Below are 26,850 nucleotides of genomic sequence, written 5' to 3'. Positions count from 1 at the left end.
CCCGAGGGGAGATTTTCAGTGCATCTGGGGAAGTGCCACGTCACGCTTATTTTCTCTTACTGACATTTGCACATGTGGTCTCTTGTTGAAGTGTTGGGGGGGGAAAAGCCCACCTTTTGTGTTCTCCGTCCTGCTCTGAAAATGCAGATTTCCTCCGGTCTCACTTCCAAATATTGTCATTGTAAAATCTGGGCTAGGAAACAGCAGAATAACTTCTGTCGAAGAGAAATAATTTTTCTGGTGTAGCCCAAAAGAAGAGAAGTTCTCAAATGTTAACGTCACAAGGTGAATAGACAGATTTAACCCAAATATTTTTGGAGTTTGACCAAGTGAACTGATGCCATTTTGAGTCCTGGGGACTGGTGGGCTTTGTGGCACGGCGTGATGGAAACGCTGACGCTGGCTTGTTTGGGGGGCTTTGGTGCACCTGGAACACCAAACGTGTATTGTGATTTCCACCTCTTCTGGGTTGTTTCAATTTCTCCTTTCCCTCACTTCTTTTCTGGTTGTGCCCGACTCCTTGTTTTCAGAGCAGAATGAATTTTGTTGACCCCGATAAACCGGTTTTTACCAATTTGGAAGGACACAGAGATGCTGAAGGGGTAGAAGTGTGGATTATACTCTTCTCCGTGTCTCTGGGTTTATTTCCTGCACCTTGCCTGCCGCAGAGGTTGCAGAATGGGACGCCTGGTGATGGCTGGTGGGGCAGAGTCGCTCGTGGCTTCTGGTGCTGTTGTGCCTGTTCCGTGCGTGGTGCCGAGCCAGCCCTTACCCAGCTGGGCATCCTCGGCCTGGAGAAATGCGCAGTGTTCTGGGAAACTGCAGAGTCTAGAGATTGTTTCACTGCTCTAGCACTCGTTTTGTTGAATGTATTTTTATCCCAGGTACATCAGTCAAAGTATTAAACCATCCCAAATCACACTGATAGCAGAGGAAGCTGCAGATGTTATCTTTTTTCATGTAATAAAACTATCTTGTATTGTTAACGTGCGCTTGAATGACATAGTTGCTTTAATGACGAGCTTCACTTTTATTAACATTTAGCATTTGCGCGATGCTAAATGTAATATAAGCAGCTGAGGTGTTGGAATGGCTTTAAAACTCGATGTTGGTGTGTTAGTGCCGTTCACTTACGCGTGTTCAGGAGCAGCGATCTTCCTGTCCCGCTGCCTCTCTGAGCCTCCGGAGCAGCGACTGCTGCCAGGCTCCTCTGCAGAGAAGTACTTAATTTCCACAGGAAAAGAGTAAACCTATGTGTGTCACTTACAGCTTAATACCTTTTTTTGTTACGTCATCTCTAAGTAAAATAGCAAAGAGAAAGAACAGCTGAGGAGCGATTTCAGTGCATTCTCAAACATAATTTTTCATGATTTAGCAAAATCCGTGAGGAATTACAGCTTATTCAAATGCTGGACTGATACCAGGAATGAGCAAAAGAAACTAGCTTCCTTTTTGTTGTCTTTTCTTCATCAAAACCAAAACAAACCACAATTTTTAGGGCTACTACTTGGTGGAAGTGTGGTCATAGCAGCAGGATCGGTCAGACTATATGCTATAGGAAAACGTTAAAATGTTTTTGAGCTGGCAGACTGGTTTGTGGTCTCCCCGTGCTGCAGCAGTCACGTCGGAGAAGGTTTCCTTTGTGGGGTAGGCTGAATGGTTCAGGTTAATCCCAGCGCACGCTGGTTCCCAGGTGTCCCCTCCCCTTCTGTAAAAGCCCAATTCCATATGGGAGCACGTTCATCCCTGCTTCCCCATACCCCTTTCCCCACTGGTTCTCCCTGGTGGGATGTCCTCTCCCAGGGCGCCAGTGCCGTGCCACCGCGCTGCTCTGCCCTACTCTGTCACCCTCCTGGCCCCCGCGCTTCTCAGTGCTGCCGAACGCGCTGCTCTTGTGCTGCAGAGACACGGATCAGATGGAGCTTGATGGATCAGCTTGATGTGCCAAAGGCACAGAGTTGGTAGCCGGGGAGGTACCTGTGCTCTGGGCCACGGGCTGGGAAGGCTGTGGGTGGCCCGTGGGCAGGAGCTGAGGAAGGGTTTGTAGAATTGCCAGATAACGTACAATTAACCTACCAAAACTGGGCTCTGCTGTGGTACATACCATAGTGATAGCAAAAATAGTATGGTTTTAAGAAAGGAAGCTTTCAGACAAAAATATGTGTTGTCTTTGTCAGGTGCCTATGCTCTCAATTACCAAGTACCAGATTTTATTTTTGCTTAATGTACTTATTGGGTACTTACTGCCTTATTGTTTCTTGCATTTATCTCGTCATAGCAAATATGAGCATTGTGTGTGGAAAATTTAGGTGCCAGTTAATCCCTTACTCAAAGAATTGCAGTTAAAACCTCAGTGTTAGAAATTCTGAAGAGCTTTTGAGTAATTTCGGTAATCAGAAAGCATAAGGTACGGGGCTGTCTGTCATCTCATCAGGCTGCTGCAACTGACTCATGCAGTAAAGAAAATCAAACCGGATAGATTTGGTGGGTTTAGTTCTTCGAGAAGCTTTTTCTTTTCTCTCCTATACCCAGTGCTTAGCTGAATTAAGGAGAATCACTATGAGCAGGGTATTTGTCAGCCTGCATTTAGAATGTTGTAAAAGAATAAACCATAAATTCTTGGGCAGGCATTCTGTGTTTGCCTCGTCCTCGGTTGGGTGATATGTATTCAGCACATACAGATAATTTGTTAACAAGGCCTTTTTAACACTTTGGACAGATGCGCATACTGTTTTCAATCTTCATGGTTAATTATTCGATTTTGTATTTGATGATAGAACACCCTGACTCCTAATCACTGCTCATTGTTGGAAGTCCATTATATTCTAACTGTTTGAGTGCTCCCGTTGACCTTGAACTGACATTATAAGCTGTTTCTAATCTTTTCACTCTATATTTCTAATGCTCCTTTTCTTTCTCCCCTCTTTGTCTGGTGCCCGTTTAGCATCACAATGGGGCTGCCCCTGAGCCCAGCCGCCGACTCTGCCCGCTCCGCGCGGCACGCTCTCTCCCTCATCGCCACCGCCAGACCGCCCGCCTTCATCACCACCATCGCCAAGGAGGTGAGCAGGGCACCAGCAGCTTCTCCTGCCCGCGCTGGGGCTCCAGGCTCTGCGACAGAATCAAACGTCCCTCCCCACAGAGGGAAGCCGCGAGTGTGGTGGTTGTGTGCCTGCAGGAATCCAAATCCCCCACCGTTTTTGACAGGAGCGATATTCAGCCAAGTCTCATGAGTCGTGTCTGTCTTAATTCGTTGTACCCTGGTTAGATAAACTTCCAGTAGGAATGTGTAAAATCCTCCTCTCTTTACGCGATGCGCATGTGACCCCATTAAGTCTGGATGAAAACGGAGCGGGGGCTGAGCCGTGGGGTGTGGAGGGCGAGGAGGAAGGGATGCTGCTGGGAGGTCGGTGTGGCTGGGGACGGTCTGGCTGAGAGTCGTCCCAGTGAGCCCAGGCACAGCCTGGAGCTTTGCCTGGGCTCGGGCAATAGACAGACTGTTATAAATAGCCCGTTATACAGCAGCCGTCTAATGCCTAAAGATGGATGCTCAAGTATGTGAAAATCATGTAATCCGGACCCAGGTATTTGCTTATCTTGACCTTTAGTTTTAGGAGATTAAGAATGACTTAAAACAGGTAAGCCCTTGTTTAAAAACTACATCGGGGTAACCAGTAGTGGCCCTACTGATCGTGAGTAACTGAGCAGGGGCAATAATCCCCAGGTCTCAAAGTAAAGCAAAACATTCTGCCTAGTACAGGCTTTCTTAAGGGAGCACCTGCATATAACCGTAAGTGCAGATGGAGAATATTTAGCGAGTCGGCGTTTCCCTGTGTAACCCTGCTCTTTGGTAGGTGCACAGACACACCGCCCTTGCGGCCAACACGCAGTCTCAGCAGAATATTCACACCACCACTCTTGCTCGGGCTAAAGGAGAGATCTTGAGAGTCATTGAGATCCTTATCGAGAAGATGCCAACCGACGTTGTGGACCTTCTGGTGGAGGTAAGGCTGTTCTGCCGTATCTGCTGGGGGTTTGGTGCAGCAGTGAATAGTGTAGCAGCCTGGAGAAGTTCTACATGGACCATAAACCTTTTTGTGTGTGAAGAGGGTTTGTTTTATAGCACCCAGCTCATTTTTTTTTTTTGCACTTTAAAAGCTTAAATTGCCTTTAAATTGCATTGTTGGGGGGAAAAACGCAAGCAAGAGAATTTGCTGGAGGTACGTGGCGCTGACACTTGGAGGCGCTGGGGGGGGGGGGGGGTCACATGGGTGGTTTTATCTGTTGCATTCACTGGTGCTGATGAATACTGAAGAACGGTACAAATGATGTAACAGATTACTGATGCCCAGAGGCTTTTTGCGAGCCAGAGCTATTTATAGAGCTCCGATAGCTTGTGTTTACCAGTAGTTTGTGTGGTTCCAGTTGTCAGTACCATTGCTGTTGTAAACTCCATCATATGCAAGACAGTTCTTGTTTGGTTTATCCCCACTGAATTTTAAAGTCAGATATCAAAGATGCAGTCAGGCACAGAAAAATCTCTATTTTTGCCTGGTAGAAGTTTTATTATGAAACATAAAATATGGTATTTCAAATGATTTTAACTTTTGTTTCCAAGGTTATGGACATCATCATGTATTGCCTCGAAGGATCTTTAGTTAAGAAAAAGGGTCTTCAGGAATGCTTTCCAGCCATCTGCAGGTGAGCTCTTCCTCCAACACTACTGTGAAGAAGACTGTACGGTCACTAGCGCGATATATTTCTTTGGGTGGAACGGTCTTTTACATGATGCTTGGCCCTTGAAACAGCAAACATTAAGAGTGGTTTCAGCTCACCCATAGCCTTTGTAGGCTTTTAGTTCTCTGCCCTGCCTGATAGAGATGTAGATCAGAAAAGAAAAGCATTAACAACTCCCTGAAGTTTGGGTATTTTAAGTCAAAAACCAGGAAAATATTGTGTAGTCTCATGAAAAGCTCTGTCCTGCTGCCCCTCCATATATCCTAGCTGCTCCCCTGGAACAGCCACACAAGCCAAGCAGCTTCCTTCAAAGGATTTATCAGTATCTTGGCTGTTACAAAAACAAGAATAACGTACTTGAGTAACAAGTGAGATTCCAATGTGCACAAGCTGCCTGAGTGAATTAGTCACCGCCGTCAGCACCATGCCTTCCTGCGCTCAGCCCGAGCCACGAGCAGCCGGGTAAGCTCAGAGTGAGACTTCCCGGTGTGCCGAGGCAGTGAAACGGAGATGGTAAGGAATAGAAAGTACCAAGGGCTTTCCTGGAACAGAGCCTTGTTTTGCTGCCCTGTGACCGTCTCCCAGGCGTCCTCCAAGGGAGCCGCTTGTGCTCCAAAATTGTTGTCGTAGGCAGCGAATGTCACCCTTGCCCTCAGAGAGCCTGCCTTCACCCCCAGTTTTAGAAACGTTTTTGGGATGCTCGCACTGGACGTAGGAGATTGAGTTGAAGTTAAACCTTGCAGAGTGCAGAGAGCTCTGCTGGTGACTTAGAGCTGCCCCACGCTCTGCAGCATGTGGAAACAGCTTCGGCAGTGTTTAAAGCTCTCCATCTCAGTAAAATAACAGGCAGCTTGGTAAAATAACAAGTACGAACTTACAAAATATCAAAGGGAAGGAGAAGCATGGTGGCTGTCTTGTGCTCGCGCTGTCGGTGACGCGGCAGTTCGGAGGACGCCCAAAGGCACCGGTGGCAGCTCAGCCGCCGGCCCCCACTGCCCATCAGCGGGAGTTCAGCAGCATCCGTCCTCTTTGTCTTGGGCTAGTTCCACTTCACTCTGAAAATGGTACTTTTACACAGCAAAATGTGACTTATAAAATGGGAACACTTACAGTATCTTTAGACTACAATAAATATCCCAGTTGTGCTATTAAACTGGTACAACCAATAAATTATAATAATCATCTGTCAACCATTACATTTTAATTTAATAAGCTATTAAAATACTGGGTAGTTTCAAGAAAAGAACAATTATCCTGTTGACAGGTAGGATACTGATAGAGGTAATCTTCCTTCTTCCTGATACTTTAAAAGGCTTACCTTAAAGTATAAATGCAAGGGTAAGTGGGAATTAGTGCAAAAATCTCCCTGTTCCTCTTGTATTTTTATAGTGCTACGTTCTCTTAAAATTTTGTTAAATTACTAGTAATATTTCCTATTCTACATAGTTATAGCCATTGTAAAAATGATACAGCACCCCACTGATGCGATCATTCAGCCCAATGGAACTTTTCATCAGATTTTAGCAAATGGTTGAATCTCTGGAGAGATTCCAAGTGGAAGCACCGTGACAGAATCCTGCTGTCAATTCTTTTAATCTCGCAGTGCTCTTTCTGCCGTTCTGCGTTACAAGCGCCCCTGTTGTGGCGAAATCATGCGGGTGTCTCGGTGCTTGGTGTGGAAGCTCTTCTTCCTCGGAGGAAGAACCTTCCTTGTGGCAATAAGGCAAATAGCTGTTGGTGCCTCCGCCGTTCCCTGGAAGCGTCGTTCCTGTTTCAGCGGAGCATTAAGCCCGGGGCTGGGCGCAGCCGTGTGCTGGGTTAAAGTACATGATTATCATTCCTCTCGGGTTTTCAGGTTTTTTCACTGTTGTACAAATGTAGCAGTCGTGCCGCTAATTGCTGGGGGCGTGACTCAGTCCTGATGGGTGGTGGTGAGGTAAATCCATGGCGATGGGTATTTTTGGCTATTGTATCTTGCAACGTATGATTACGGTGTCTGTTTGTTTTTCCTGTGAGTGTTACTCTTTATAGAGGATCGTAACACCTTTTGGCATGCTCCTTGCAAACCCATCACTTATCAAAATAACAGAAGTATTGAAGCACAATGCAATGAACCCAAAATATTTCAGAATTCCTTTAAAATTGCAAAGGGTAATACTGAAAGCTGCAAAATTGTTTGACTCGAGCATTTTCCAGGTACAGCAGTTGCGTCGGAGCCGAGCGGTCCCTGATGGGCTCTGCTTGGCCAGGTCCTGTGGTTAGTGCAGGCTGCCGAGTTAAAGCGGTCTGTGGTGGTGTATGCTCACACAGGAGGATAGATCAAATTTAAAATAGCAAGTGTTTTACATGGCTATATTTGGATTTTTAAAGAGTTGGTGGCCTGCGCTGAACGTCCTTTAATGGTGAGGGTTAGCTGGTACCGGCACCAGGCGTGGATTCCTCCCGGCGCTGGGCAAAGTGCTCTGTTGGCCAATGGAAGGTTCTCCACGGAGCAGCCGTGGGCAGCACTCGGAGCAGGGTCTCCGTTAAGATGCCAACTATGGATATGGATGCTCCAGCATGCAAAACCAAATTTGTAGCATATTCTAAATATGTGCTGGCACATCGTTCTCTATTGAACTCTACCATGCAGACGCTAGAAAGGGGTGCAAAGGATTCAAATATTTAAATCTGTGTGTGGTTGTAAGAATGCTAAGCTAACTAAAAGATAAAGAATGAAGCTAAAGAGCTGACGACTGAATGTCAGTTTAAGGAGTAATCTTTTTTAGAAAACTAAACTCAGAAACATCCATTTCCTTGAAGCTTTTTTTCCCCCAAACCGTCTGTTGTGCAGGCTGATGGATTCTTCTTTTCAAAGAAAAACACTGACTCAGCACTCTGTCTAAAGGGGCATTTAAATGCAGTAAGGAGAGAAATGCCGTTTGCTTACGTATAATGGTGTGTGATACTCTCCTGCTACAGCTGTTGGAGGAGACAAGTGGGCTGTGCCCATTCAGTAGCGGAATGCAATTAACGGGGGTAGAAAACATTTTATATAGAAACTTTCAGTTGTAGTCCATTTTACTTGTAATGATCAAGCGGTGTGGGGTTTTTTGGTAAGTTTATATATAAATCCTGAGTTTGCCGGTTGTAGAAAATAGGCGTAAAAGCAGCCCCCTCCCTGTTCACCTGGGACACCACTTCAATCTGCGAACACCCGCACAATTAACATGAAATGGTGAAAATTGTGAATGCTGTCCGATTGCAGTCCCGTGCCTTACGCACCACGGATGGTGGGCTTTGGGCCCTGCGGGTACCAGTTTGCCCACAGCATCATCCCTTTTCTCTTCTTTTTCCTCTTGCCTGGCTCCTGCCTCTCCTGCTCCCTGGCTGTTTACCAACAGCTTTTGATTCCTTCTAAGCACTCCTTTTTGTCGTCTCAATAATAAATGAGAAACTATTATTATTCAATAATGAATAGATGAGTGGTGTGGCCACCACTGACCAAAGGCACGTGAAAAGCAAACTGAGGAGGCAGATGTTGGCTGTAAAAGAAGGTAACAGAGATGGTATGTGGCCTGGAAATATTTCCATATCCCTAGAAAAGGGAGTGTTCAAAAGCTGCCCGCCATCCTGCTGGTGGGAAGGGAGAGTCTGCTCACTCCTGCCCTTCTGCACAACTACTAGCAATTTGCTTCCTTTCCTTTTCTTTTTTCTTTTTTTTTTCCCTCCCCGTAACACCATGTTTCATGCTGTTTTTCTTCCCGACTGCCATCCTGCACTGCAGAAACAAGTGTATCCTACCTGTGTGAGAGCAGTTGCTATGGCACGCTGGGAATCCTGAAGAGCAAGGAGACAGATCATTGTAAGATTTGTTGTTGGAAGCCATAAATACGGTCAGCAGCATATTTTTGTAGGCTGATTCTAGAAATCTTTGGCGGGTGTTGTTATAGCAAAATTTACCTGTAAAATTAAAACTTAATGGGAAATGCAGTCAGCAGTTTTCACAGGCCTGCTCTCCCTTTTGGAAGAAAGGCGCGATGATATTCCTAAAGATTTGAATTCGAAATAAGGATTTTGACTCTTGTGTTTCGAGGTCTAGAAATTCCTTGAATTTTGCAATTGTTTGAATTCAAATCAATGCCTGAACGTTAAGGACTATTTCATGCTTCTCGGTTCCTTTTCACCTGAAGGATCTTATTAGATTAGAGAGTGTTTGATAAATTTTCCTCTCCCCCTCTCGCCGAGTGCCAAACAACAATTTAGGAGTTTGCATATTTTTCCTTGTGTTTTCTCTCATTCTTTCTCATTTGATTTTCAAGCAAAAGTGCTTTTAAGTCATTCAGGGTGTTAAGATTGTCTCGTTTAACCGTTTGACAGCCAGCATTACTGTGGTGTTCGACTGTAAACAAGATGTGCCCAGGGACATTCGGGGGCCTGGCGGTTGTCGCAGAGATTTCTCCCAAACTCAAGATGTGCCCAGGGACATTCGGGGGCCTGGCGGTTGTTGCAGAGATTTCTCCCAAACTCAACGGAAATGTTCAGCACTCCGTAATAAAATAAATAAATCTGGTGGGATTCTGCGGTGATGTATGAAACATCAGTTGGCTTTGTTTGCTGAATGCCAAGTATGAAAACTGGCAGCTGATGGATTTTTAAATCAAATCTCTGTTCTAGCCCTAACGTTAATTACCCAACAGCATTGCAAATTAATTTTAACATCATGCAGGCAGGTCAGATCTCACCTGTTACTTGTTCTAATGTTCAATTCAGGTTCTACATGGTCAGCTATTACGAGCGGAGTCACAGAATAGCAGTGGGAGCTCGCCATGGTTCAGTGGCCCTCTACGACATCCGGACCGGGAAATGTCAGGTAAATAAATCATTGTGACTTCCTCCCCGTAAAGTGTGGAAGTTATTGAAAGGAAAGAGCGGCGAGCTCTGCATCAGTTGACATGCTGAGCTGCTGGAACATTATGGATAATGCTGAGGGGATCGATAGTTTAATGAAGGACTCAAAGTATATAGAGCCCTACTGTCTTCATTCACTGGAACTGAGTGGGAGCCACAGATGGGTTAATAATGGAAGCCTGAAGTTAGGTGCTATCCCTGCTCTGAAATAAATGGAAAATCTGATTTTAAAAAGTTAGGGTTTATAGCAGTATACATATCTACTATAGAAGTCACAGAGAAAATGCACTGACCTTTTTTTATTTTCCTAAAATTCTTCTCTACAAAATGCCATTATGCTTATGTTTGAGGTATATACACTTTCATGAGGTTAAATAAGATACATATTTTCTTACCAGTTACCAGTGACCTAGAAGAGGATATACTTAAGGCTAACATTGAAATGAGTGCTTGGATTTAAAAATGTTTAAATGGCAATTTGCCTTTTCAGAAAAGTTCATTGGTAATGTCTTTATTATTCCTTGTACTATGTGATCAGCTATTAGTTCTCATTGAATTTCAATAGTCTGTATGTAAAGCTTGGATAAAATAACTGTATTTTGAATCTACCTTATTCTTTTGTGTGTGGAAGTATAATTTTTTTGTTGTTTCTGAGAGCTGTTATCTTTAGTCCTTACAAAATGTGCATTGTAGAGAAGGCAGCGTGGATTTCTTCCCGCTTGATCTGCAGCGTCACTCAGTATTTCCCAAATCTAATACCTGACAGCATTGTATGTTCCAGTATTTTTTGTTAAAGCAGCCGTCCTATGGAAGCTAAGATGGCCAGATTTATTTTGTAAATAGCTATATAATGCAGGCAAATAGGAAGTGTGGACTGCTCTGTCTTGCTTTAGCTGAAGTCATTTGGATCATGATTTATTAATTTAACTAAAAAATGGGTCCGGAGGAACCGCTGTATGTTGATACATCCGACATCGCTGAGCGTTTTTGCTGTCCAGGATGAGCACTGTGCTGCAGAGCTGTGCGTGTCCCGCTTCCCACATAGTCTCCTCGGCTGCCCGTGTGAGGAGCCCATGCGTGTTGCGGGACTTTTCCCCACCTCTTCCGCTGCCAGGCTGACAAAGAGCTGAACGTCTGCTGCTGGAGAGGCACTGGCCTCAGTCCCTGTCAGTAGGCATCATCCCACTGGAAATCCAGCGTGCGAGCTCCAGATCGGCGTGGGAGGCCTTGGCATCTTGCCGTTAACGGCTAATTCCTGCTGCTGCTGGAGAGGGAGAGGTGAAGAGCACGGCTGTGCGCTTCCTTATGTCTGACATCAGAGCGCGAGGAGAGTGGTGACAAAACCCGTCCCTCCGTTTAGCAGCGGCGTTTAACCAGTGCTGTCGTCCCTGCGCTTTCACCTTTGTCCAGTTCCTACTTCAGCTACTGAGCTGGCTCCCAGGTGGGCGGAGGAAGCTGTTGTACAGGGGGTGATTCCGGCATCTCTGGCTTCACTGTGAGTTCCAGGTGGGTCTGTAACGCGTCCTGCACAGCCTGGTGGGCCGCAGCGGCTCTGCAGACACCCGGGGCTGCTGGGCGGCAGGACAGCAAAGTGTGCCTACGTCTGTGTTTAGGGACAAACCATCCATGGAAACCATCCCTCTGGTTTGATTTGCCCTGGGTTTGGCAGGCGTGCTGGAATACCTTCTTTTCCTCTTCTTTACTTTTTCCTTCAGTTCTCTTAAAGCAGATTCCGTGTAATCCCCACCGGCTGCAGGAGGGGATTGGTCATAGCTGGTGTTTGCCAGCCCTTTCCCCAGCGCGCTCTCCTCCGTGGCAGCTGCAGCCCGCTCTCCCGGGCTCCTGCAGCGAACTCCGCGTTCCTGCCAGGGAATCGGCCCGACCATCCCCTCCGCTAATTTGATGCCTTGGTGAATACTCAACACTTGTTTTCTTACTTTCTTAACAAGCTTCCAAACGATCGTGGAAAGCAGAGATGGGGATGACCGAAGGGACTTTCAGGATAATTAGGGCAGGGTCCTTTGCAAATTTTATTATTATTCGTGAGGTAGAAAAACGTGGTCAGTGCCATGCATATGCTTATTAGGTGGCAACGCCATCTATTGGATGCAGGTTTCTTATTCCAATTCTGATCTTTTCAGTTATTTCTCACAGTTGCAGATTTCAGGCTGCTCAGAAGACGTGAAATAACTTCAGGATTGCGTAGGTGAAAAAGTTTTGAAATTGGGGAAAAAGCTCAAATTTTCTTTTGGAAGAGCTGAGCAAGCGCTGTCTCACAAACCCCAGGGTTTCTCGACACCCAGTGGAAAGTTGTTCCAGAATATTGATGGCTTCAAATATCAATGGTTAGAAATACCCTTTTTTTTTTTTTTTTTTTTATTCCCACACCACTACAGTTAAGTCTTTGTACCATCATTGACCTTCACCTTAAATAACGGGTTCCTCTCCTTGGTTTTTACCCTGCCGCCTTATTTACAAGCAGCCTTAACGCTCACTTTCAGCCTTTGCTTTGAAAGGTGAAAAGACCAGAGAACTGTAAAAGCTCCTTCTCTGTAAGGTACTCTCCATTTCTCTGAATCCTCCTTAGGCAAAAGAGTCACTCACGTTCTGGGCTGCACACACACTGACTTCAGTGTTTATTCCAGTCTTGCTGCTGGGCTTCCCCAAATCTTCTTTCCCTTCTTGCCTTCTATGAAACCACACAAAAGCAGAGCTTTGAAAGGCTTTTTATCTGAATGTTACTTTTCCAGATGAAACTGTGTGTCAAGGCTCACAGTTTTTGATGTGTGGTGGTTGTGTCCGTGCGTGTTCCTGTGATGCAGAACCTCCTCTTCTCCCCTAGACTTGCTGCTCGCTCCTGATCCATCCTTTGGTGGTTTGTTACCAGTTGCTGTGGAGGCCGTCCCATAGGGTGGGGGTCTTCTGTGGCTCAGAACACTCTCCCGAGCAGGGGTGTCAGCACATGGTCCCCCAGCTCAGGGAATCACTACAAAATGTTCTTCTTTGTGTTTCTCAAAAAGCCGCGAGGACGGTGGGTTTCTCCGAGCTCCCCGTGTTTGCCTTTCCCCAAAACGGGGTGGGATGGGGTGATGCGCCTGGTGTGCATAGAGGACTGTGCTCCATCAGCCCTCTGCCTGGTGCTCGCAGGAGGGAACCTGTGCTCCGTGCTCCCGTTCCTTTGGGTTGCATGCAGAAGTAGAGCCAGAGATGGGCTTTCTGCTTCCTTCTTCCTGGAGCTGAACATCTTTTCCTGCCTACCCTGTCCGCGCAGCACCTCCGCTCTGGTGCTTCAAACTGGAAACCTGCTTTTAGGGACAACGTTTTTGATTTCTGAGATCAAAAACACAAGCTCTGGTGAGCTGAGCGAGCCTTGTCTGCAAGGGGGTGTCTGCTCCATGTCTGCTGGCGCTGCCGGGGGTCCCTCTCCTGTGGGGAGCGGTGGTGGGAGTGGGGGCCAGAGCAGGAGGGCAAGGTGGGCTGGTGGCCTCAGGGCTGGTAGCCCTAGGGCTAGCTCACCGTTCCTGCAAGACCTGTCTGCTGGCTCAGCACAGAAGTGCCAGCAGTTCCTTGCTGCGTCCCTCACCTCGCTCCGAGATGTTGTCCCCCAGCCCACGGGGGACGGAGCGGGCGGGCAGTGGGGTCACCGCCACAACGGGTGTCAGCCCCCTGCGCCAGAGCCGCATCCTCCAGGGATGCCTGGAGAAAATAGCAGAAATCCTCAGAAAAGGGAGAGATTTCTTTGTTTGTGGCTGCTTTTGATTTGGGGATGTTTGCATTGAATAATTCATGAAAATATAATCTGGTATCTTACCCGCATGCATACTAACATAGTTACGGTGATGGAAATAAAGCTTAACATGTTGGGTCTTCACGTCTCGCAGCCATGCTAACAAAAATAATCCCTTTTAAATTCAGTTGATGGCAAGATCTGAGCAGCGTAGGGCTTTGTGTTACTGAAATTGCGTCACAGATTTAACACGGTTCGTAGTTAGTAGAGAATTTTGTAGTAATTATCAGCAGCAGAGCAAACGGCTGGCCTGAATATGCGCTCCAAATGCGGTTACTTTATTTTTGCGTTACAGGTGAAATAGGGTGCTAATGAGAGGAGTCTTATGTTCTGCCTGCTTGAAGGAAAAGGGGAGGCACTTTCACTGTAATAATAGGAAACAAAAACATTTTGTATGGTTGGTTTTCTTTCCTTCCAGCACATTCGTATTTTGTTTCAAAGAAAGGTGGTTTTATGTACTGAAGGAGAAATTACATCTAATGATTAATAGAATGATGGATGTCAAGGATCACCTTTTTGAACAAATAATAAATCAACATTTATATATGATAGGTTTTTTCCAGTAAAATCTACAATATTAGTATCACTTATTTAAGAAGGTGTCAATTATTAATACTACCAGTAAAATGTTGCCTCAAAGCCAAAGTTATCTGCATTTCAGTATTTTGCGTTTGGTTTGCATTATTGCTGTTGTGCCTATTAACGTGCAAATTCTTCCTAATGGTTTTAAGAGATAGTTTATTAATTATAACACTTAAAATTTTTAAACTCTTCTACATTTAATCCTGCTTTCAAGCAATTATCTTATTTCTGGGGTTTTGGATTTTAGTTTATTTTTAAAGCGTTACATCGGCATGAAAATAGCAGCCCTTGTGTATTACATCATGACAATTCCAAATGCGTTGGGTTTTTTTGTTGTTGTTCCTAATTTTTACCACAATTTAACCTGGAGATTTGGTTCTTTCGCTTTTTCTCTTTCCTGTTACATTATTTATTAAATGTTTCCTGAGTGTTGCTCGCTATTCCCAGTGCCCGGCATGGGATGGGAGCGGGGCTGGAATTGCTGTGGGTTCCGGGGCGCTTTCCCGCGGCGGCAGTGGGGCCAGGCAATGTCCGTCCTTCCCATGGCGGTATTGATTTGCCCTTCAGCTGTTTGCAGCGCGGAGAACCCGGGGCCGTGTTGTTGATTATCTACACAATGTCTCGGGGAAGAGTATTGACCCATCGCCGCTCGCTGCCTCTGGCTCTTGATTTTTCACGCCGTCTCCATGACGCTCGTAATAAAACAGACCATCTTAGTGCCGCGCGCTCCAGAAGCCGCCGATCCGCCCGTGGAATGACTGCCGGCGTTCCGGAGAGCCTTTGGTGAGCGAGGCGCTGGGGTCTGGCTCTGTGCCCCGCAGAGGGGACCCGTGCGTCCTGCGTGGCTGCGGGGAAGGGGGTCCTTCGCCTGGGCTTTGTTACTGCGAACGGCAGAGAAGCTCGGTCAGCGCGGCTTCTGAAGCGCTCGAATAATCAAAATGAGCCGGGAGGGATTTCAAGGGAAAGAAAAAAAACAAACCAAACCCCAAACCAACAAAATAACCTGTTATGAAAAGTGAGATGATATGAAAATGTCAAGATTGATACAAAATTTTAAATGCTTTGATAATAAGTTCCCAAATAATTACGGCAAACAGAAATATCAAACTGTTATCTGCTTTGTTTTTAGCCAGTAAGCTAAACCACCTTTTTTCAAATTCTTTACGTTATAATTTACTATTAAATAGTCATGTCTTGGAGGAGATTATGGGAAGGAAAGCTTTCCAATAGTTTCCTCTATTTCACTAATATTATTTTACACTGTGCTTTTAGATTATTACTCTGAACTGCCGCTTTGAGGGGATTTCTTTGTTTTTTTCCATAAATAGGACAGTTCCACGATAGGCAGCCTTCTAGTATTAAACTGCACTAGAAACTCTGTTCTGAAGCTTAAATTAGAATTATTAGAAATACTACCTAAACTTTGGCATATTTTCATACGGTACCTGCTGTTGAATCCGTTCAGCATTTTCTGTTGCTGGAGAAGTAGTGGGTTGTGACCAGAATACCTTTAAATCCCCCAAGAGCGCGGTGTGCCCAGACAGGCGCTGGGAGGTAAAGGCTCCCTAGGAGGCTTTCCCAGTGCGGTGGGATGCGGAGCAGCCCTTGGGGAGATGCTCAGCCCCCTCCCCACCTGGGGGGGACCCATGTGCCCTGGAAGGGCAGGTTTTTCCTTTTTTTTACTAGTGCCTGGTGCCACATCCATCAGCGTGACATCGGCGGTCTCCAGAGTGGCATTTGGCAGTTCAGGGCGTATTCATCACAGGTGATGTCTCTCTCAGGAAAGCATGATTGTAAACGGAGGGAGCCGATGAGTGGCGGCCCCCAGGCAGAGGCGGGGAGAGAGGTGGGAAGGGATCTCTGCTGTCATCAGGTCTGACCCTCCTGCACAGGCATCCGGCACCGCTGGGCAACCTGCGTCTTCAGGAGATCGTCTCATCTTGATCTTAAATTTTCCAGGGCCAGAAACGTCATAATTTCAGGAGTTAGTGATTTTCATTAAAAATGCTGCGTTTTGTTTCTAGTTTGACTTTGCTTTAGCTTCAGCTTCCGACCACTAGGTCTTATTTTATATTTAACTGTTAATTTGCGTAAGAAATTAGTTTATTTTCTGCACATGAGTGCTCTAAACGTGGTCAGAGTCCCACCATCGTACTTGACAAACCAAAGACATGAGGCTCCTTGGGATGACAAGAGGAAACGGCCTCAAGTTGCGCCAGGAGAGGTTTAGGTTGGATATTAGGAAAAAATTTACACTCAAAGGGTTATTAAGCATTGGAACAGGCTGCCCAGGGCAGCGGTTGAGTCACCATCCCTGGAGATGGTATTGCCGGATCCCATGGAATTTGTTCAAGTTTACGAAGGCTTTCCAGCGGTTTGGTCAGTGCCCAGCAGTTCTGGTGTTTCTTGCTCAGCCCGACCAGCAGGGAACTTCCCCGGTTGTCTCGAGTGCTGGGAGAGCTAGTCAAGGTGGTGGGGTTGGGTTGGGTGGGTTAGGGTTTTTTTTAAGGTAGCAAATATAAACACAGCCATAACTTTGTGCTTACATGTGGTTTGGCTGGTGCCCTTTTGGTTTCCATGCTTCACCTAATCACTGTTTCAGCCCAGCAAAACACAAATGTACATTCTTCTCGAAATTCACATTCTGCTTGTTCACGTGACTTTTGACAAATTTCCTCAGGTTTCTATTTATAGAGAAAGGGATGGATAGGCAAAAGGGAAAATGTATGGCTGAATCACCTCTCCGTTCTCCGCAGAGGTTTTATTCAGGTTGCGGATTAGTCACGCTATGCTCAAAAATGAAAACCCGGTACAAAATGTTTACAACCTCATTCTGTGCCTTAATTCTATTTCGAAAACAAATTATCACAAGAAAAGGGCCGAATAAGAATAACAACTTTAACAGAAGGGCTGCTATGCAATTAGCCTAGTGCATGCATGGTTTTATACTTTAATTTTCTTCCTTTATCTGTGTGATCTCGTGCTGCTTTTATTCTGGATAGCAGAAAGCTGCCTACATTTGAACAGACAAATACTTGCTGGCAATTTTTCTCCTGTTCCTGTCGGTTGTTAGGCACACGTTGTCCTCCTTAGGCTGTATAAAAAAACCCCGACACAGGATTGCGGTGGTTCTGTGTCCACTGACTTGCTCGGGACCGGAGGGATGTCTGACGGCATGAAGGTGCTCTCGGCTTCAGCCTGGCGGCTCCGGCGGGGTTTTAAGCGTATGCAGAGCTGCCTTTAACTGAGTCATACTTATCAGGGACTGCAAAGGTTAAGCTTTATCAGCTGCACAAAAAAAGGTTGAGGTTTCATCAAAAACTTCCATCCTCACAACCTGTCGACCACAATTTGATGATGATTATTGATTATTTCACAGCCTTTCACTCACTCTGGCACCGCGGCCAGCCTTGATATACAGATAGGGCCGCAGTCCGGCTAAAATAAGACTCCATCTTGATAATGGACTGCGATGAGATACTGTTATTTGATAAAGATAATTGATGTTTCGCAGTGAATTGGAAAACAGTTCTGAGCGCGGCAGGTCTGTGGCAGCTCCGTCTGCAAACGTGGCCTTTGTTTACAAGAGGCAGCAGAAGCCACGCCACGGGACCTGCAGCCACCCTGCTCTGCGCTGAAGGCACTGCGGCAGCGGGAACGGCAGGCTGTGGCCAAAAACCAACCACTGACGCTGAGAAGCGCCATTTGGGATTTTGCAGTCGGGATGAAGTTTCTCCAGCGGGTACATAGCTTAGCGTGCTTCTGCTGGGACGCCTGGAGATCTTGTGTCTTTGATGGGCATCTACTTCATAATTTATTTCAGGTGAGCTGGTGTCCTAAAACCCTGCTTTTTAAAAATTTATTCATTTATTTATACATGATGCTTGAATTAGGCAAAATGCTACTTGAAAAAATTGAAATTTGCCAAGGGAAAATGAGGCATAGTGTGGGTCTAGATTTCTTCACTTCCTGGAGTTTTAGCTCATTAATTTAAAACACAATGCGTGCTTCTGGCCTCCCATCTCTGCCTTTGTTGACTACACATGTGCAGCCCCTGGTTTTGAACTGCTTAAGGTATCACTCATCGCAAGTTCTGTTCGCCCAAGTTCTTTCAGTTCTATTACAACCTCTGTAACCCCTAATTAAGCAATAGGAGATGGCAGGGAGTGGGGTTATCACGAGCTAATGACACCCCAAGTGTGCTGCGGGGCACAAGGTTCATCTCTGTGCCGCTAATCCTCCGGGGGAGTGATTATCTCGTGATAAACGTGCCACATTGCAGTGCGGGGATGCCAACGCCGTGCGCTCCTGCCGCTGCTGGCCGGCCTGAATACACTTCCCATTCCAAACGGCGTTTTTCCCATTGATTTTACAAACTTGACAGTTTTGAGGTTTTCTGAAGTGACTTACATACTGTGCAAAGTCATGACCCAGGAGATATGCTGCTTTATTTTTTTTTTATTTTTAAAGAAATGTATTTATTAAGAATATGCTTACCAAAAAAAAACAATGCAGTCATTTTTGCCAGGCTAGAAGCCCCCTCAGCAGGTTGAATGCAACTAAAAGGTGATGTTAAATTCAAAACAAATAATATTTTGCATAAGATTGTAAATTATCATCAACATACAATTGAAATTCCTTTCTTTGGAGGTGCATTAACACAGAAAGAGAGTGATGTTCTGCTGTTTCCTTTCCAAATGGAACACTAAATCAGTGTTACCAGACTGTAGGTGTATTTCAGGTAACTAGATTTTAGGGTACACGGTTGTTACTGATTTTGGAATGATGGGAAAATGTTAACGGCTGAAAGTTCCTTAGTCATATTTTGTTCATCGGTGTCTCTAGCACTATTTTATAGCCAAAACAGATTTAGTGTTATTATTCGTTAATTATAATCATGATAATCCGTAAGCATTCTTTTGGAGGGGGGGCTGTTCCTCCGTGTGCAGGTGGGCAGCAGGCATTTCATCTGGCTCTCTAAGGTGTCTGCCCCTTACCTGGGCAGCTGAAGCCTTTTCCAGAAGATACGTCTTCTGCTCTTCCCACCGACAGGGCTCAAACTGAACAGGTCCGTGAATTTTATGGGAAAACATCCATCTACCTCCAGCGCTGTTCTCATTTTTAGGGGATTTTTGGCTGTTGCCATCAGCCTGGGTACTTTGTGTTCCTGCTTGGCCGGTGGCTCCAGTCGTGGAAGCTCGGAGAAGCCCCTCCGAAGACCGAAACTCTTCACCAGCATTGAGCTGGAGATGATGCAGGGTTGTGTATGGGGCTGTATATTTTGATGGGTGATTTATGAAAACTTTGTCTCCTGTAAAGACACCTGCTGAAGGTGATGTCCTTGCTGGTGCTGATACGATGACGTGTACAGCCAGGGGTCCCTGGGGAGGGGGTGCCCGGCTGGGGAGCCCCGGCATCGCTGCCACGAGCATCGCTTTGCGGCGCCTCCCCGGGAGGAGGCTGCGGGGTGATGCCGATACCGGCTTTTGTACATAAAAACTGACACTTTTACCCGAAGATTAAAGAGAAGCCTGTGTTTTGGTTTGGTTTGTTTCAAAGCAAAAGATGCTTTTAAACATTGGCTAGGATCAATACTGTTTGGTCCGCGGTACTGTATTTGGCTGGCTGCAGAATTAAAATCAGAGCTTCAGCAGTCAAAGCCGTAATTGAATTGTGCATAGGGTTATTTTATTGCAGTACCTACATGCCTTTGCAAATTTTTATTCTTATATAAAGCAGAAAATGATTTCATATTATCTTTGGAATGAATAGTTGCTGATGCCAGATGGTTTGTTTTAGTTAAATTTGATTACCGAATAAAAGACGCTGTTCTCTAACACAGCGTTTTAAAGGTAGAAAAAGAAAGATAGTTATCCTGCAATCTTGAAGCTGTGAGGGCATTTACTGACACTGTCACGCTGACAAGTTCAGATGAGGCAGGAAAACTTGTTAGTAGAAACACGCATCCTCAGATTGCAGATAAAAGATAATTACTGGGTATAACCTTTTAATTTTATAGGCCAAACTCCTCCTCTGGCTGGAGGCGGGAGGGCAAGGGGAGCCGCGGGGCTGCAGAGCGAATGCTGTGGCGCTGCCCTCCAGGGCAAGCATTTACTGCGGTGTCCTGCTCTAAAAACACCCCGTTGTGCCCCAGCTGGGGTGCAGACGGCCACGGTGACGTGCAGGGCGGCTGGGGATCATTCCGTTCTGTTTTCTTTAGAATCTGACTCACCCAAGCAAGAGTTCACAAGGGAAAATCCATAAGAATGGAATCGGAGACAGTAATGAGGCATCGCTGGAACCTGGGGGGATGTGCTGTGGCTGCACCAGGACTTCATGTTTTCATCTCCTCAGCGATACAGACGCCAGCCTTGCTCTTTACTCTTCTTCCCATTCTATTGGCGGTGCAAGATGGGCTCGCAGCAGGAGGAAGGCACCGTGTGTGGGGCAGACCCCTTTTCCCTGCGGGCTGTGGTAGCTTTACTCTGAGCCGATATTTCTAAACAAGGCCAATAATACCGTTGAGGGATTTTATTCAATTTTACTGTAACAAGAAATGGTCTTGTCCTGTCAACAGCAAATCCCAGCTATGCAGCAGCAACACAGCCACTTTTTTTCAAGTTTTTCAAATGTCTTTTAAAACCAGTATTTAATTATGCCCGGTTGGTTAGCTGGTGGTAATTTAGCAGCAGATTTTATGGGAGTAAACTGCGCTGATACGCAGCTTCTACACGGGAGGCTGGTGGGGATTTAGCCAAGGTGTGAATTCACAGCACACTAACTCCTCTGCATTAACTCTCCACCCGGGTGGTGTTGATCTGCACCAAATCTGCCTCTGCATCGCAGATAAACCTGCTTTGCACATATAAATACATGCATTAAGCTCCAAGTAATGCATCTGAGAGTCCTCGTGTGCAGCCCGGCGAGGGCACGATAAATCCATACCCTCACTCCCCTCCAACTTCCCAGCCTCGGGAGGCGAAGGAATGAGGCCTCGGGAATCACCAAATTTGCTTTCCGGGTCACGCTGATGAGCAGCACCGGTTTGCTAAAAGGCAGTGTTTTCTCTTTCCGCCCTTTTGTTCTCGTTGATTTGGAGGCTGGTTTAACAGCGCTCTGCCTTGGCGGGCCTGCTGCCTTTGCAGGCGCAGGAGCATCTCCTCGGAAGCGGGAAGCTGGGGGAGATGCCGAGTTGGGACTGTGAGTCCGAGCACAGAAATCAGGACTGCTCCTGAATAACCGAAGTTAGTAAAAACTAAATAAAAAAACTGATTCAACTACGGCTTTCTACTTAACTCCTATGCCTCAGCTGGCAGTGTAATCCATTCCGCTACGGGATTTTTTTCTTTGTGAAGCCGTACAATTCAGTATCCAAAAGTCAAATAGACTGCAAAAGGATATTAAAAGTTGCTGACCAGCCTTGGGGGCCACAACCCCCCCCGCTGAGTTACAGATTTATTGCAGCACTGGGTTCCTGGCATCCCCAGGAGCAGTGACAGAACGGTACCTATACAGATTTTATACCAAGCTCCGCAGAGCAAATTGAGTTTCCATGTATCTAAAATTATATCTAATTTAGCTATTACTTCCTATTCAGACACTATTTCCTACACAAAAAGTGACCTTGACTCTTCTTTTTCCCCTCTATAAAAAGCTTTTTTTCTTCAGGTGCTGCTAAAGCAGTTTTCTGGAGCTGTGCACGGACCCATCCAGATGGGAAGGGGAATAAGGACTTTTTTTTTTTTTTTTACATTGTTCTTATAACTTTGATAGGAAAGAATTTCTCAGAAATGCTATTTTTGTGGAAGAGAGAATCCCTAGGTTGCGCCATGCAGGTTTGGCAGTGTTTCGCCAGATAGATTGTTGTCAGTCGCCTCGGTGCGTAAGAACCATCGTCCTTTTCTCCTAAAGGCCTATCACTTCCTTCAAAGAAAAGCTGGAACAAGAGTCTATGCAAATACCTTTGAAGCCCAAAATGTAAGTCTAATGTTAACTCACAATTCATAACTCGCAAAACCCCATCTACTTTCTGTCCCATAGTTGAAGTAGACACAGAGCCCTAATGCGCATTAAATGGTGACGGTCAGTCTGGGTTTCTCCCTTTCGGGTTGCCCGTGGCCAACAAGCACGAGTTTAAACGCCCCTGTCTCTGTAGATGTGCAGAACTGTTGAACAACACGTTTTTTAACTGCCCTCTTTCTCCAGTCTAGGCAAGGCCTTTGTGACTGCGTCTTTGCTTTGGGGGGGTTGTTCTCTGTTAGGGAAGAACCTGGTCCTGAGCTGGGACTTTGTGCCTGACTGCATCCTCCTTTGCTTCCTGCATCCCGGAGTGTGCCACCCGTGGGTGTCCCAGCTTGGGAAGGGCTGGGACCCCCCCGGAGCAGCGACGGGTGGGAGCTGTGGGCCAGGGCTGCGTTTGTCCCGGGGACATGGGGACACCCGGCTGTGAGCCAGCCCCAGCGCGGCTGCCAGCGGCTGCAAAGGGGCGTTCCCAAAAGAGAGGGACCCGGAAAATCTGCGATCAAAGTAAAGCTTTTAACCCAGATACCAAAGTACGTTTGGGGAGGAATTGAAACAATTAACGCCAAGCAAGGACAGCCTGTACCCCAAACATGTTTAATAACTCATAACCAGAACAATGTGTGAACAGATCATCTCTTGTACTTTGGCAGCTCTTGAGGACTTATTGATCGCTGGTTTGCTTGAAGATTTTATAGTTGTACAACGGCATGTAATGCTCCAGGTATTATTACTATTATCATGAATGAATTTTCCCGCAATTTAGAGCGGTGGTGTGAATAAGTGGCCCTGATACTGTTCATGGGGTTTCTGAACACCCTGGTGTGTTCTGAAGAGCACTTCACCCTCTGCCTCTCGGCCCATCCCCACCAGGCCTTAGCAAAGTGTTAATTGCAAAATATTCTGGAATCTGCTGATGCCCGTGATCTGCATCACATAAAAGTGTATGCTTGCTTGATGGTAGAAAAGTGAAAATCTTGTTAGGCGGAAGACTTTTTTTGGCAGTAGCGCAGGCTGTGATGAGGAGGAGGACAGTCGTTACGCGCTGCAGTTCTGGAGTTCCCACCGAGCCCCGCGAGAGCGTGGCACGGTGTCCTGGGGGACGTCACTGCATGCGCCTATTTGCGCATGGGGGTCTCGCCAGTGTTCCCAGTTAGGTAAGGGGGGGTCTCGATAGAAGCGTAAATTATTTAAATAAATAAATTTTATAAAGTTGAAAAGCTGCTGTGTTTTTCAAAGGCAATGACATTGCATCACTAAGTGTAACCCATCGTACACGGGCTACTTGTAAGAAAGATTTAGGCTTGTAAGAAAATGTTCTCTAAATATTTTAAAATTGAGGACCGCGATTTTCAAACTTCCACTTGTTCTGATGATCTTGATGCCGATGCTTGTGACCCTTGGAGAGGACGCGAGCGGTAAGCGTGGAAAGCACAAGCAGCGTTGGGGAGTTCTGCAGCAGGTGACAGTTTGCCCAGGAACCGCAAAAGATCTGGAAACACGGCTGTGCTGATTAGAAAATTAGAGCGAGGAGCAGCGAAAATCAGAAGGCCTGCTTCAAAACTGACAGCAGAGTTGCTTTCCCAGAGTCCGCAGGGCAGAAGACACTTCTAGAAGGATAATTAAGTCCCCAAACCCCAGTGTCCTGGCGGGAAGCACTGATCTCGTTAGCTTTTCCTCCGCCGTCAGAGTTGCTGAACGCTTTTCTTTAAAGTCTCGGGTCACTTGGGAATGATGGATTTGTGTGTTTTGCAAGTGCGTTGAAGGCTCTGAAGTCAAAGGTTAAAAATACTCCGGTGCTCCAAACGTGACTGTGACATTGTTCTAACTGCTTTTCTTTAAAACTTGGGTGGGTAAAGCTGGAGCTGAGCGGGAAGAGCTGCATCTGACAGAGCTGTCTGAGCATGAGTGTTCTTGCGGTGCCAAAAACCCCCTCGCTCTCACAGCTTCATCTGTGCTGACGCAGCTGGGAAGGAATTCTAGCCAAAGGGTACCTTAGCGAAACATGCTTTGGCTGGAAAGAGCGGGAAACTTCTGGAAATGTCGTGACGGCTGCCTGGATAGGAGAGGAGAAAAAACAGGGCTGCTGCGACCACATCTGGCTCGTCACCGGAGTTTGAAAGGTTCAAAATGTTTCATACTCCGATTATCAGCTGTCGAATAGGAGCTGGCATATGTAGGCAGGTGGAAAGCAGGGTTTTGATCGGTTTAACTCTTATTATCAAGCCGTATTTCCCTAACAGTAAATAACTACACAGGGAGAGGGGATGCTCCATGTATTCCCAGCTCCTGTTAACTCACTGTAGGACAGCATTTCATTCTTAGTCTAATTAGAATTGTTAATAGCTTTTTCTTTCAATAGGGACTGATTTTCAATGCAAATTATGAGTTCTGAAGAACAGTATCTGTAAGAGAGCACCTTCTCTCATCACTCTCTGGTGCTGTGAGCCATACAGGGTTATCTGGGTGACAATTTATTTCTTTACTTAAGTTTCTTCTGTTTAAAAAAGACACTCTTCTGTGAACTGCGTGCTCCTAGCCCGGCCTCCTGCTGGCTGTGCTCCGCTCGTCACCCTTCCACCAGCTCTGCCCATTAAGGATGTGATTTGCGTTTTGATAGTTGGTTGGATGAAATCCGTGTAATACGTGGTAAATCTGGCCCATGTTGGGGTTTTTTGGAGAGCAGTCAGTGTCTCTTCTCCCTGCAGGGTGCTGTCTGGCGCTGGGCTGTCAGCCCAACTTCCTCGCTACCGGTGAATATCAGCCTTGAGGGATTTGTGGTTCAAGATCGAAAGCTTTCCAGGGCTTCCCGGCAGCGAGCATGAGCAAATCCAGGGATCCGGTGTTTGTCCAGCATGATCTCTTGTCTAGATTCTTATCTATATTTTTTATTTTTTTTACACAAACTGTTCGCAATTCTTATTATACCCCTTTTACTAGTGCTTTAAATTAATTCTTCTGTATCTCACAAAATACTATTTAAAAATATGGAAAAAATATTCAGCACTCTTCCAGTTTCATTGGTAACAATATCCTAATTGTACTCAAAATTCACACTTTAAATGATTTTCCTAGAAGTTAAACCTGAGGCTTGCCCGTGAGCTGTTGACACCTCTTTTAAACTGGTAATTGGCAAGGAGATGCGGATTTCAATAAGAATACCAAGTTGCCTAACGCGTACTCCTCCAGCTGTTCTGAGGTGACGTTACAGTATTATGAACCTTTAGATATAGTGCAGCGGCGTTAGTTTCAAAAATCCCTGCTGGTATTATGGAGAGGCCAGTTTATGTGTTGGGGGGCAATTAATTGCCCTATGGATTTTGACGGTCCACATGAAAGCCTTGACCTGGCAAGTACGTTCCTAAAGCATGAGCTGGCGTTGAACATCTGTGAACATTTTGGGCTGTTTGAATGGCAGCCCAGGCTGGGTTTGCGCATCCCGCATCCAGGCGCATCCTTTTCTCATGGCCGTGGGTTGGGGAGGAGAAGGCCAGGTCTGGGCTCTTCTGTGCGGTGCCAGGAGGGGCTTTGGGGCCGGTTTTGAACCATCCCGTAACACTTGGGTGGCTGCAGCTGTCGCTAATTTTTTCTGGATTAAGTTCGGTGGAGAAAGAAGCCGCCTCATTTTCTGGTTGTCATTTGCCCAGGAAGTAAAAGCAAATTGTGCTGAGGGACTCCCAGCAGGAGAAGCTCCTAACAAACGAGAGGCGTATATTGACTGGCAGCCGCCTGCCACGCCGCTGATAAATGTATTTTTATCCGCCGCCAGTCAAGGGCACTTTCTGCTCCTGTCGAATCTGCCTCGCAGATCGTGCATGGCACATTTGAATACTGAGTAATTGTAATGGCTGATGCAAAACTGTATTACTGTAAGGTCAGAAATTAAGTTACGGATTTTATTAAGTTAAAAAATGTAATATGTGTGCTTTGACTTTATCTTGGTATTATTGAGAAGCCACTTGAAGGACAGGAAGAAAATTAATTTAAAGATGCAAATATACTCTTCTTCTCAGTACAGTCCTGAAATTTTTACTGCGATTGTTAGTATTCCTGGAACTAACATAGAAATTAAATTATTAAAGGTACTGAAACTGTTTTAAGTTAATAGTATTTTAGATATTTCCACTAAATTGCTTGGAAAGTAGGGATTTCTTCTTTAAAGTGCTCATAAAAACCTCTGAAGGGCCATCTTGGAAGAATTTACTTTTGGTATGAAAAATGAGATCATGTTTCAGCCGTCTTTTCAGGTGAAGCCGTTTGCTTTTGTCTGGCTTTGTTTTTATAAAAGCCCAAAGCTGCAGATGCCCGGCCTTGGCCAGGGCAGCGCACGTCTGCAGGGAGAGACGTCGCGCAGCTGGTCCGTCCCGCCAGGACAGCTGTGAACAAGTGTGTTTCCTTCTTTTCTAAACACAAAAATTAGTATACTTGCATTATTCAAGACTTTTCAGTTTCAGATTATTGAGAATGCATCGTATTTCTATAAAACCAGGTATAGAATAGAGTCAAAAGGACGGGGCTTGGAGCAACCTGGGCTGGTGGGAGGTGTCCCTGCCCAGGGCAGGGGGTGGCGCTGGGTGATCTTTAAGGTCCCTCCCAGCCCAAGCCGTTCTGTGGTTCTATAAAACCTACTGGTGTTGGGGCGCAGGAGTGGATGATGCCTGCTGTGTGGAAATACTCGCTCTGTGTGCCCCCCTCCGTGGGGGGGTCCCTGCTGGAGACCCCTGAAACCTCTCGGCTGCAAGTTGAAGAGGCACAGCTACACAGCTGCTGCTGGGAATGAAAGGTCAGGGACGGAATGGGAAACCTGCCACGGACTTCCTACCATCTGCTGAAGA

General features: G+C 46.1%; 1 protein-coding gene across 2 annotated transcripts in view; it reads left to right on the top strand.

The window, feature by feature from the left end:
- WDR7 (WD repeat domain 7) overlaps positions 1–26,850 on the top strand; it is a 123,876-nt gene that overhangs the window by 89,837 nt on the left and 7,189 nt on the right. For both annotated transcript variants that reach the window (XM_074570935.1, XM_074570934.1), the window contains 4 exons: positions 2,945–3,062; positions 3,855–4,004; positions 4,619–4,701; positions 9,490–9,589. In XM_074570935.1, the coding sequence (XP_074427036.1) occupies positions 2,945–3,062; positions 3,855–4,004; positions 4,619–4,701; positions 9,490–9,589 (451 nt within the window). The remainder of the gene's footprint in view (positions 1–2,944; positions 3,063–3,854; positions 4,005–4,618; positions 4,702–9,489; positions 9,590–26,850) is intronic.

The sequence above is a fragment of the Larus michahellis genome, chromosome Z, assembly GCF_964199755.1.
Source record: "Larus michahellis chromosome Z, bLarMic1.1, whole genome shotgun sequence".
NCBI lineage: Eukaryota > Metazoa > Chordata > Aves > Charadriiformes > Laridae > Larus > Larus michahellis.
Note: the sequence above shows the minus strand (reverse complement) of the source record. Positions and strands in the feature narration are given on the sequence as shown.